Here is a 12387-nt window from a genome sequence, read left to right on the forward strand (position 1 = left end):
TAGCCTCTGGCTTCTATTAGCAATAGGGAATCTGTTTGGCATGGAGTGAGCAAATAAGGGAGTGCACTGAAAACCAACCCCTAGATTCTTGTTTAGCAACTTCTGGCATGAACATTACGTGGTACTCATCAAAGTGGGAGCTGGGATAGCACATTAGTGTGCTCACAGCAGCCAGCCTTTATGAAATGCTCATCACATCCTAGGATCCTTTAATTCTCACAATTAAACTGCAAGTTAGCTAATCTAATAACCCATTCAAAAGATGAAGAAACTGAGACCCAGGGACATTAAGAAACTTGTCAATGTTTTTTTAAAAAAAAAAAGAAGAAAGCCTACTAAGTACTGTAAGAAGATCATAGCCTTCATTCTCTGGTATGTTTGATGATGCCAAAGCTGACATTTGTAACCACCACATACACCTGCACAGCACCTATAAAGTTTTGCACCTGTAGGGGCTTGGGGTGGTTAGAAAATAAGAACAGTCTTTGCCCTCAGGAATTTTATAGCCTAACATGGGACATATACACATTCACAGATATAATTCATTATAATACTATCTCCGAGAGAGCATTGAGGTTTTTTTTGGCAGGCACTGTTCTATGAGATTTATGAGAATCTGCCTTAATTTTTCAACATGGCTATGCAGTAAATTTTTATCATTTTACAAATGAAAAAACTGAGACTGAGAGAGGTAAAGCAAATCACCAAACTTTCTGTAGTTAGTAGGTATTTTAGAGTCCTGATTCAAGCCACGGCAGTTTAACTCCAGAGTCCAGGGTCACAGTCACTGTGGTCAAGGTTAAAAATAAAAGAAAATCAAATGCTGTGGGAATCCAAAGGCATAGACATTTAAAATGGAAGGACTGTTGCCCTAAATCCTCAACACTGACTCCAGTAAACTTTCCTGCCAACCAAGAGCAATACAGTGTATGGTATTGGAGGCAGTGTGGTCTGAGCGATCTAGGAAGAGAAGAGGAGTCAGATCACCGGGTGTTAGACCCATGTCTTCACCAGGTGAATGTGGTAACTGTCATAACTGAGGATGACATCTTGGCTCCCTCTTCTGTGTCTTGATTACTATCACTGAAAGGTGCCCATAAACCTGGTTTATTTTTAAGAGATAATTTGTGTTTTATTGCTTGTTTCTGGGAGGATACTCACAGATGCTAACAAAACCCACAGAGACTGGGGAAGTTATAAAAGCTTCAGAAAAATCTTGAAAGTTATTACATTTTACTTAATACCTACTAACTACAGAAAGTATTTCTATTTAATAAATACAAATGGCGTTAGTTCCATTTTTTTTCCATAGTCCCTTCATAGAAAAACTTACGTAATTATTTGTTCATATGTTAAATAATTTATTCACACACACACATATATATTTGATATTTACAAAAATCTATTCTTTTTATTTTCCACAATTCCTAAGAGAAAGAAAATAGGAGCATTTTCAACGTAGCCAGCTGCCTCTCTCCCTTACAGATTTCCAGCTGTGTTTTTTTTCTTTGGGCTTTGTGGCAGAGTGAAAGGAGGCTTGGTCTGGCTGTCAGGTCACCTCTACTGTTTATTAGCCATGTGATTTGGGCAGGTGTCCTCCCTTGCTGGGCTCTGTGTTTTTGTTTTTCTCTCTCTAAAAGCAGGGGTTGGACTAAGCCATTGGTTTCCACATTGCACTATTGCATGATGAGTGGGGACTGTGGAGTTATTGGAGAGGATCTGGGAACCCTTGTGTTGGACAAGTTTGAGGGCTGGGCAAAATAATACCTCACACATGTCTATCATATATGTGCATGAGGATACTGTTGTGATTAACAAAATGCAATTAAAAGTGTTATGAAATTATTCCGAACTGTAATCTTCGTAATTTTCTTGAAAAAAAAAAACTAAAGTACAATTGAATTTTTCCTAATTTTGGTCAATATGGCATTCTTAATGAACACACACTAAACATTCTGTTAACATGAGAAAGGTCTGGATACATCTTCTGTATTAGAAATGGGTCTTGCAATTGCAAAGGTCTGAATGATTTATTGGGTCCTTTTTCAGGTTAACATTTTGGGATTCTAAATTGCAGTGTTCTAAAATGGTAGCCACTAGCTATGTGTGGCTATTTAAATCTAAATTAACTTTAAAAAATTTAATCAGTTGCACTAGCCACATTTCAAATGTTCAATAGTCACATAGATTGGTGGCTACCATATTGGACAGTGTAGATAACAGAATATTTTCATCATGGTAGAAAGTTCTATCAGACATCCCTGTTCTAGGAGAACTGGATGACCTTATTGGTGTGTTTTCCTTGACATGAGATGGTCTTATGGTCTCTTCTAATGATGTTTTTAGAAGAATACGAGTTTGAGCCTGAAAGCATTTAGCTTTTGGCTCTGTCATTGACGGGGAAAAAGACATATATATACGTCAGTGGGTGGGGATGGTTAAGAAGCCTGGAAGATTGATCCACTCTTTGTGGGACAGTTTGCTTCGCACTTTTGATTGCACTTAGTAACATGATTCTTGCAAACAGCCATGCACAGCAATGAATGTTGATTCAGCCACACCCCCAACCCCCAATCCCCACAAATAGCCTCACCCACTCAATTACTCAGAAACTCAGAAGCCTGTGACCAGGATCTGGATAAAGGCAGACATCAGGATTTTGCTGTGTTCCTAGCCCAGAGGAGCTGCTAAAAAGAGGAAGAATGGAGAAGCCATCCAAAGCCAAGTAACATATTTCCTTCTCTTAACAGGAAAGCTTATGGGTGTGGCCAGAGTCAAAGGACTGGGAGAGGCAAGGGTCTCCCCTCAAAAATTTCATGGGTTAATTTAGACTTAAGGGTTAGTAAGAAAAAGTGGGCCAGGAGGGACAACTGGGCCTGATCACGCATCTAAAAGAAACTATTCCTCTTCTGATGAGTAAATAAATCTTCACTCTAGAATATTTGGAAAATGTAGAAGCTAAGAGGAATTTAATCATAACTCATATTATCACTGGAGATAATTATTGCTAATGTTTTCAATATTAAAAAAATTTTCATTCCTTGAACTGAACTATAAAAGGTATTACATGCTTTTTTTTTTTTTTTTCTTTTTCCTTTTTTTCCAAACAGGGCCTTTCCTTATTTAATTGCACTAAACTGGAAAGCCAACCCAAGCTTGTGGTTTCTTTTCTTCCTCTTCCCATTTCTTTCTGCTTCAAAGACTCTTATCTCAGTTTGTAAATGAGAGTTGAGGTCTTTCAATTCTTTTGCAGGAATGATGTCCATTGGCTTCACTCACAGACTTGTTTAGGAAGCTCTGCTGGGGCTAAAACTTTGCCTTCATGGCCATGATAGCCAGGGGGGTGAGGGGCAGTTTGTCATGTGGTTCAGGGGTGGCCTTGGCTTTTCATTTGGTTTGGGGCAGGATAAAAAGGGTCTGGACACTTTTTAAAGTGAAAAGAGACTCCACTTGTCTCTTTTCATCTGCAAAGTAATTTGGTAGAATTACATGGGTACACTGTGAGTTCAAACAAGGGACAGAATCAGGATTTAGTATAGAATTGGGCTGATTGACTGTTAAAATTCAATTCATCATTAATTAAATTTTTGTTGACCATGTTATGAATATGGTATTTCACTAGGCACTAGGTCCACAAAAATGGACCAGACGAGATCCCTCTCTCAGAACGTTTACAGATGAGTAGTCTTGATCTATAATGAAACAGACAATCAAAACTTGAGTGTTGCAGGTATTACAATAGCGATAAGTTCAGGATACTGTTACAGCCTAGGCAGGGAGAGGCACTTAATCCATTTTAGGGGGATCAAGGAAGTCTTCTTAGAGGATATGCATCTAAACTGAGAAGTGAAGAATGAAGAGGAAATGACATTCTTGAATGTGGAAGTGAGAGTCAGGGTGAGGGAAGAATGTTCCAGGTGGAAGGTATAGACAGCGTGAGTAAAGACAGGCAAGTGAGAGGCAGGATGTATTTGAGAATGACAAGTTCAGTAAAGTATACCCTATGTCCATTTTGCATATTTTGCTGGTAAATGCTTGGACAATAATGTTTGCTTCAAGGTGAGCCTGTGTTGATCTCTGAGGGTGCATTTCCTTCATCCCCAAGTGTAAATGCTGCCTGTCCTGAAAGAGGACCCAGGGTCAAAGCTGCCTTCTTCAGACAGCCCTCCTAGATTTCCTCTGGTAGAAGTAAACTCTCCCTCTTTTGAATTCTCAAAGCGCTCCTGTCTTCTTGGATCTTTCCACTTTATACAACAGTTGCTAATGAATATCTCTCCCTCTGCCCTCCTGGACTGTAAACAAATTGAGATCAGGGTCAGTCTTACTGTCTTCCAGATTCTTGGATGGCACCTGGAACAAAGATGCCCTTCAACACAAACATGTATTTGGGATGCTGGCTCATGACTAGCACTGATCTGTGCTAATGTCTCATGGATTTTTTGAGCTTTTATGGTATTGCCTTCTTCATTGCAAATTATCCTTTTCTCTCCATATGTTTGCCCTACTCTCTTGCCACAGTCAGGCTTAGGATAATTTTTAGAAGAGGATAATGACAATCAGTTCCATCTAGTCATGCAGATTGAGTTTATTGGATTGCAAGTTTTAAGTGGCATTATAAATAGTTCTTGGAGTAAGCGCTCTGCTTTGAGTGAAGAGAGAACAAAATTTCTCATGTAGGTAGCAACCCTTTTAGTGTTGTGGAGGTTTTTAGCAAGGCTTATATCCAACCATGGTGCATTTGGATGGTTATATTAGTTGATAAAATAATGAAACACTTCCATAGCAGTAAGTGAACAGCTCCTGTCTTGAGCCCACTGAGTGCCCTTCTGACAGCCAAGACCCACTTGTATCCAGCAATTAATGCGTCAATGTCTGGTTTAGCAGGAGGTCCAGGGCCCTGCAGTAGCACCACGGCTGGGGCACTTTGATAGGTTGATACCCATGCCATTGGTATTTTGACTACCACCTCTGCTTACCAAGTGTGTCTGTCAGTGATGCCGAGGTATTTCCTCCTAAAGAAAACAGGATTTGGGGACATTTTGGATAAAAGAGAGCTGATTAGAAGACTGCAGAGAATAGCAATTCCAACCCACTGATTTTTATCATTTAGTAATTGCATTACCTTAGGCACAATGCTTCACCTCTACTCAGTTTTCTTGTCTGTAAAAGAGGGATATAAATTCATTCCTTTATCCATCCATTCATCCGTCCATTTACCCACTCACCCATTTATCCATCTGATAAATAACTGTGCCAAACAGGAAATGTTGACTGATGGTGATCAGACACACATTTAGGAGATTCAATTTGGGGAACTTACCCTAAATCTAATTTTTAAGGTCAAATGAGACATCGAGAGGGAAAGCCTTTTGAAAGTGCAGAGGACTTGACTGATGTTGAGGTGTCCAGTACATCAATAATATCCACTCAAAGAACAGGCTGGGACATTGCTGTGCACTCTAACAGTCAGTAAGGCCCTTCCGCACTTCAGGTATTCATGACATTTGTCTAAATCTCACACAGGGCCAAAAGGACTAGGAGTCAGTTTTCATTTAACTATTTGTTGAAAGCCTCCGTGTTCCAGATGTTATCTCCTTCCCGCCAAAGAAAAAACATAGCTCTACAGTCTTTGCTGAATGTAAAAATAAGGCACAATCTTTATTAAAATGTGAGACAATACAGGAAAAGGTGTAAAGACAAAAAGTAAAATTAATCCCAAATACTACCTCCCAGAGAGAAATACTTATTTTTGATGTAAAATTCTCTTCAGGCATCTTTCTATGCATATATACATTTTTATACACAAATTGTATTACATTATTCATGCTGTTCTAGAACCTACTTTTCCTCTGAACATTATCAACATACACTGGAAGTTTTATTACTGGGAAAATGACTGAAAAGTTTAACATTAAAATGGACGACATTCTCTTTTGTTTCTTTTGTCATAGCATTCTAGAATTCTGTTGAATCCTTTTCTTGCATTTCTTGCATTTTCCCCTTGAACTAATGAAGGTTGTGCTTAGGTCTTGGGAAGTGGGCATCTTTTCAATTCAACAAATACAGGCCAGGCACAGTGGCTTACACCTGTAATCCCAGCACTTTGGGAGGCCGAGGCGAGTGGATAGCTTGAGCCCAGGAGTTTAAGACCAGCCTGGGCAACATGGTAAAACCCCATCTCTATAAAAATACAAAAATTAGCCAGGCATAATGGTGCACATCCATAGTCCCAGCTACTCAGGAAACTGAGGTGGAAGAATTGCTTGAGCACGGGAGGTGGAGGTTGCAGGGAACTGAGATTGTGCCACTGCACTCCAGCCTGGGTGACAGAGAGACAACCTGTCTCAAAAAAAAAAAAAAAAAATTCAACAAATACATACTTGCACTGCATGATATTCCATTGTGTGTACAAAATTTATTTAATTAGTCCCCAGTTGATAAGTATTTGAGACATTTCCCATGTAATAATTCTATAATTATCATCCTTGTGTATTCAGCTTTGTCTATGTGCAATTGCATCCTCAGGACAAATTCCTAGGAATGGGAAGGCAGAGGTCAAAAGTTTTTAAACTTTAATTTGTATTTGTGTCAGGGGCTATTAAGGGACAAGAGAAGTGTAGGCTGTGGGAAGTTGAGGTTTAGCTGAAGTCTTGAGACTTCAATCTCATGGCACAATCAAAGAATATGGCAGAAAGTGTTTAGCAGAGAGCTGAGAGTGAATGCTGTTAGGCGGTGGTGGCAGGGGCAGGCGGGTGGTCATCGAATGTTGGAATCAGTTTCAGCAGTGATTGAACTGACCTTGCTTTGGCGTTCTTAAGAATAGCCTGGATGGCATCAGATAGGGGATTTCTGGGAGATTCCAGTGTAAAGGCGAAGTTTGGGGCTGGATTCCTTTCAGTTTAACAAACATTTAGAGAGTGCCCCTCGGGGTCAGGCGTGGGGTATGGAGGAAAACACACCAGCCCCTGGCATCCAAGGGCTCTCAGTCCAGCAGGGGACATACAGTGGTCAACAGGAACTGCAATTCAGAGTGGATGGCTCCAGTGGGATCCTGCCCCAGGGGAGGCAGTACAATGACTCTGGGTGGGCAGAGAGTGCTGGCAGGCAATGAGAACACTTCGTAGGAGAGTGGGGACTTGAAGGATGAGTGAGAACTCCTTGGGAAGGAAGGGAGGGGGCCCCCAAGTCTCAGCAGTGGAGAGGCTGGAGGCCAGAAGAGAGAGTGGGGCACTGTTGTCCAGGCTTGCTAGAGCATAAAGCACAGAATGGGAGAGTTGGTCCTTTGAGACTGTTTCCCACACCTGGGGCCAGCTACCTCTTCTCATGCCTTAGGTTTGCTTATTTCCTTAACTGGTCCAGGCTGGGCTTCTTTGTACGGAGGACTCGCTTTGCATTTACTCTTTATGTAAAGTAAAGATGTCTAGGAGGCATATGATAAAGGTCAATTGTGGAAGGACTCTGGTTCAGCAGCAGGCCCTGTACTTGAAAAGCGTCCTGCCAGTGTAGGCAATACAGGTGCCCCTCAGTGCTTGCCCTGGGGGGCCTGCCACAGCACAGCACTGCAATGGCTGGAGGAGCCACCTCTGCTCATGGTCCAGTACCTTGGGAACAGTAAGCCATGTGCTTGGGCAGCATTGGCCATATAATTTGCATGGCTCAGTGCAAAATGGAAACGTAGAGCCCCTTAAGTTTAAAAGACGGGAAAAAAGTCTTTTCTGTTTTCCACAGTCTTTCTCATGATCTGTCATGGTGCTTTTTATTTGGGTTTATTAATAATGTCATGTTCTCTCTAAAGCACAGGGATGCTCATGGGGCAAGCACAGACTCTCATAGGTACCCGGAGCTCCCCTCCACATCAATCACCTAAGGTCCCTGTGCCTGACTTGGACTCTTCTGCACCTGTGAAAGGCAACAGAGATAGTTGGGCCAGCAAGGGGGAGCAGGTGGCCAAGAACCTTTCCTGGAGAGGCAAGGAGGCAGTGGGAGGAGGAGGAGGAACACACAAGGGTGAAGGCCCTAAGCCCCTGGCACATGTACACTGTCCCATCATACTTCTCTTACAAAACACAATTTCAAATTCTTATGAAGAATTGCAAGGCGGTGACTGCAGAGCATTACACCCCAAGTTCAAGTCCCCTTCTGAGCCTGGGACACTCTGTGATTACACTGGTTGCAGGTTTTGTTCTTGAGGTTGACAGACTCCATTTCCACTCACCTCCCACCCTGAGGCTCACCCTAACTCCACTGGAGCAGGTGGACTTGGTCATCAGGACCACGATGAGGTCATCAGGACTCTTGCAAGACAATCAAGTGGATGGGAAACGAAGTTCCTGAGAGGCTGGTGGTGCAGGTTGTGACTTGTGTCTGACCTCTGGCAAATCCATGGATCCTTCTTTGACCCTGGATGGCCCCATCATCTAGCCTCTGAGGGTCATAGTCCAGGCCAAATGAGAAATACAGTATTCTGAGAGTTATGCTGGGCTGTGATGAAGAACCGCGATTAGACTGGTTCTGTGGTCCCAAGAGTTGGAAGGGGTGATTATGGCACAGTGACCATGTCTGCGAGCCAGAGCTCGGCCAGGAGGGCCCACATCTAGCCTGAGTGACCACTTAGCAGGGCTGCAGTTGTGTAGAAAACATTCCAGCTTAGTATAGGAGGATACACTTAGTGATCTGTGGGGCCTCTCCCTACTCAGGGATTTTGTGGTCTGCTGCTGAGGAATTTTTAACTGTAAAAAACCATAAAATTTACCATTGTAACTATTTTAAGTGTACAGTTCAGTTGTGTTAAATGTATTTACACTGTTGTACAATAGACCTCTGAAACTTTTTCATCTTGTAAAACTGAAACTATACCCATTGAAAAACATTTCCCCATTTCCCTTCCTCTCAGCCCCTGGCAACTACCGTTCTACTTTCTGTTTCTATGTTTCTATGAGTGTGACTACCTATACTACTCATACCTCGTATAAGTGGAATCAAATACTATTGGTCTTTTCATGCCTAACTTATTCACTTAACATAATGTCCTCAAGGTTCATCCATGTTGTGGCATGTGACAAGATTTCCTTCATTGTTATAGTACATTATATGTCTATATCACAGTTTTGTTTATCCTTTCATCCATTGATGGATATTGGGTTGCTTCTATTTCTTGGCTATTATCAATAGTGCTGTTACAAATATGGGTGTGCAAATATCTCTTCAAGATTCTGCTTTCTATTCTTTTGGATATATACCCAGAACTGGTATTGCTGGGTCACATGGTAGTTCTATTTTTAATTTTTTGAGTAACCACCATTCTGTTTCCTAAAGTGTCTGTACCATTTTACATTCCTGCCAACATTGTGCAAGGATTCCAACTTCTTTATATCTTTGTCACCACTTGTTATTTTCTGTATTTTTATTTTTTAAGTTTTTAGAGACAGGATTTTACTCTGTCGTCTAGGCTGGAGTGCAGTGGTGCCATCTTGCCTCACTGCAGCCTTGAACTTCTGGGCTCAAGTGATCTTCCCGCCTCAGCTTCCTGAGTAGCTGGGACTACAGGTGTCCACCACCATGCCAGGCTAATTTTTGGATTTTTTTTTTTTTTTTTTTTTGTAGAGACTGGATCTTGCTGTGTTGCCCAGGATGGTCTCAAACTCCTGGTCACAAGTGATTCTCCCACCTTACCTTTTTTTTGAGTGTGTGCTGGGACAGGGGGGTAGTAGCTATCCTGATGGGTGTGAGGATTGTACTCTTGCAGAGGGCCAGACATGTCAACCGATGCAAGCTGTGGGGTATCTGGGGCTGGATAAAAGTCAAGTCAGGGCACCACAGGGCAGCTGTGGGGAGGTTGGATCTTACTGATGATGATGGCATCAGGAAAGGCGTTAGTGTGGAGGCTGCCCTAGGGCTGAGAAACTTGAAAGGTGTTTGTCAAGCCGCTTGTAACGTGCCATTGATCTACTGTGAGACCTTGGGCAAGTTCATGCATCTGTTTGAGGCACTGTTTCTCCATTTCTGACAGGATGGGCTGGGCCAGGCAGCAGCATGAGGGAAGTATGGAATTGTGAAACAGTCTGGCCAGTTTATCTCCCTTCGCCCCAGGTACTATGATTTCAACCTTTGCCTCAGGTGGTTTCCAGTGTAAATCCCTCAGAGCCATGGCTCCAGGCCCCTTGCACGGAGACTTTTTCATGGCCAACTGGAAACAAGCCAACATGCACCCGGTGCCCTGCTCCCAGCAGCTGCCATCTGTGTGCGTTGGCTGGTGGCTCACATGACCTCAGCTGCAGCTGTGGGAGGCTTTGGGATCTTGGCTGTCCAGCTGACTGCCTGCTGGGGGCAGGGGCATTTATTCTGCGTGACAGAAGGTAACATCTGTGGCTGGAGAGATAAGGAGAATTTCCCTCTGAGTCACTGGAGGAAACAGGAAAAAGAAAAACCTCCGACTGAGGAGAGAATCCTTAGGTTGCAGCAAGAGAAGCTGGTGTGCCATTCTTCTGGCCTAAACCTGGTCAGAAGCAGGCTTAGGCTCTCAGAGTATTGCCTGGGCCCGGACTTTGTGCAGGGAGCCAGCCGCCCATCGTGAGGGGGAACTAAGATGTGTGTGCCAGGGACTCAGAGACCATTAGCGAGAGAAGGCAGCGCCTCCTGCTGGTGATAAATGAAATACAGCAGAGCCGTGGGCTCCCGTAGGCACCGCCAACCTGGAAATCCTCCACGTCCCTTTGCCAAGAGAAACTGACATGTTTCTGGACTCTTAAGGTTCACATTTTGGTCTGTGGGTAGCTTATAATTGATGTGTATAATTATTGTGGTGTGGTTTATAAATCGATGGCACACCTTACTTTTTTCTCCTTGATCTCATTGACTGTCACAGCAGCCCAATGAGATAGATTTTAAAGGAACTTGGTGAAGACTCCGTAGCTAGTAAGCGGTGGAGCCAGGATTTGAACTCAAAGTGTGTAATCCAAAGCCCCACTTTCCTCCCTCCCACTAAATCTCATTGCCTGGCCCTGGCTTCGGAGAAGTCAATAGCTGAGATTTATACAGCCCCCCCAGACCCCCATTCTGTCTTGCCTTCTCTGCTCTCAGTCTAGCCACATCCTTCCCTGTACTATGGAGGGGCTGTTGCTCACCGCATTTCTGCCGAATGAGCTGCTATGCAGCGTGGTGATAATGACAGAGGAAAAGTTATCTGAGCCAGAGGCCCAAGCAGGTGTTTTGCACCAACTCCTCCAAGGGTTCCAAAGGTGGAGAGAAAATGTCTGAATCAGACAGCAAGATGCTGATGGATATTCACAGCTGTGATCCTGGAGGAAAAGGAAACAAACTCCATTTTCTAGGTGATGGGACAGAGGCACAGAGAGGCGAATGAAGCAACTTCGTCAATGTCACCTGCAGAATGAGATGCAATGCACGGCCATTGGCTTTGATGCCCTTGCTTTTTCCACGTATTCTGTTGAACTATATGAAATTGCCATCTGAATGGGTCAAAAACAGTTGACTCTAAGCAACTTCATATAGTTCAACTCAATGTCATGCTGCTTCCCCAGGGCACTGCAAAATTCTGCAGGTACTCCCGAGTTCTCAGAAAAAGTTATGCATAACAGTAGCCAATTTATTTTAGGTTATTTTTAAAATCAGTAATTTAAGCATAGTGATGATGTTGGTGATGATGATGATGACAATATCAATAATAGCAGCTAACACTTAAGGAACCCTTAACATATGCCTGGCCCTGTGCTAAGCCCATGCATTATTTTATTTAATCCTCCCAACTGCCCTATAAGGTAGATTCTATTATCACCTCATTTTTACAGATGAGGAACCTAACTAACCCCATCTCTACTAAAAATACAAAAATTAGCTGGGCATGGTGGCACGTGGCTTTAATCCCAGCTACTCGGGAGGCCAAGGCAGGAGAATTGCTTGAACTGGGACCCGGGATCAGCTGCAGTGAGCCGCGATCATGCCCCCGCACTCCAGCCTGGACTACAGATCGAGACTCCAACTAAGAAAAAAAAAAAAAAAAGTGAAAATCTGGCTGGGCATGGTGGCTCAAGCTTGTAATCCCAGCACTTTGGGAGGCCAAGGCAGGTGGATCACCTGAGGTCAGAAGTTCAAGACCAGCCTGACCAACATGGCGAACCCCGTCTCTACTAAATATATAGGGGGGTGCCTGTAGTCCCAGCTACTCCAGAGGCTGAGGCAGGAGAATTGCTTGAACTTGGGAGGCAGAGGTTGCAGTGAACTGAGATCGAGCCACTGCACTCCAGCTTGGGTTGACAGAGGAGACTCAGTCTCAAAAAAAAAAAAAAAAAAGTATATGGCTGGGTGCGGTGGCTCACGCCTGTAATCCCAGCCCTTTGGGAGGCTGAGGTGGATCATCTGAGGTCAGGA

At 43.3% G+C, this 12387-nt stretch overlaps 1 protein-coding gene across 1 annotated transcript in view; it reads left to right on the top strand.

Moving 5' to 3' along the window:
- The first annotated feature begins 2607 nt into the window (after positions 1–2607).
- The window catches only part of FER1L6 (fer-1 like family member 6), a 207098-nt gene continuing 197318 nt past the window's right edge, over positions 2608–12387 (top strand). Inside the window, exon 1 of the mRNA XM_008973935.4 lies at positions 2608–2725. Within this exon, the coding sequence (XP_008972183.3) occupies positions 2703–2725 (23 nt within the window). The 5' untranslated portion in view covers positions 2608–2702. The remainder of the gene's footprint in view (positions 2726–12387) is intronic.

Source organism: Pan paniscus, chromosome 7, assembly GCF_029289425.2.
Source record: "Pan paniscus chromosome 7, NHGRI_mPanPan1-v2.0_pri, whole genome shotgun sequence".
NCBI lineage: Eukaryota > Metazoa > Chordata > Mammalia > Primates > Hominidae > Pan > Pan paniscus.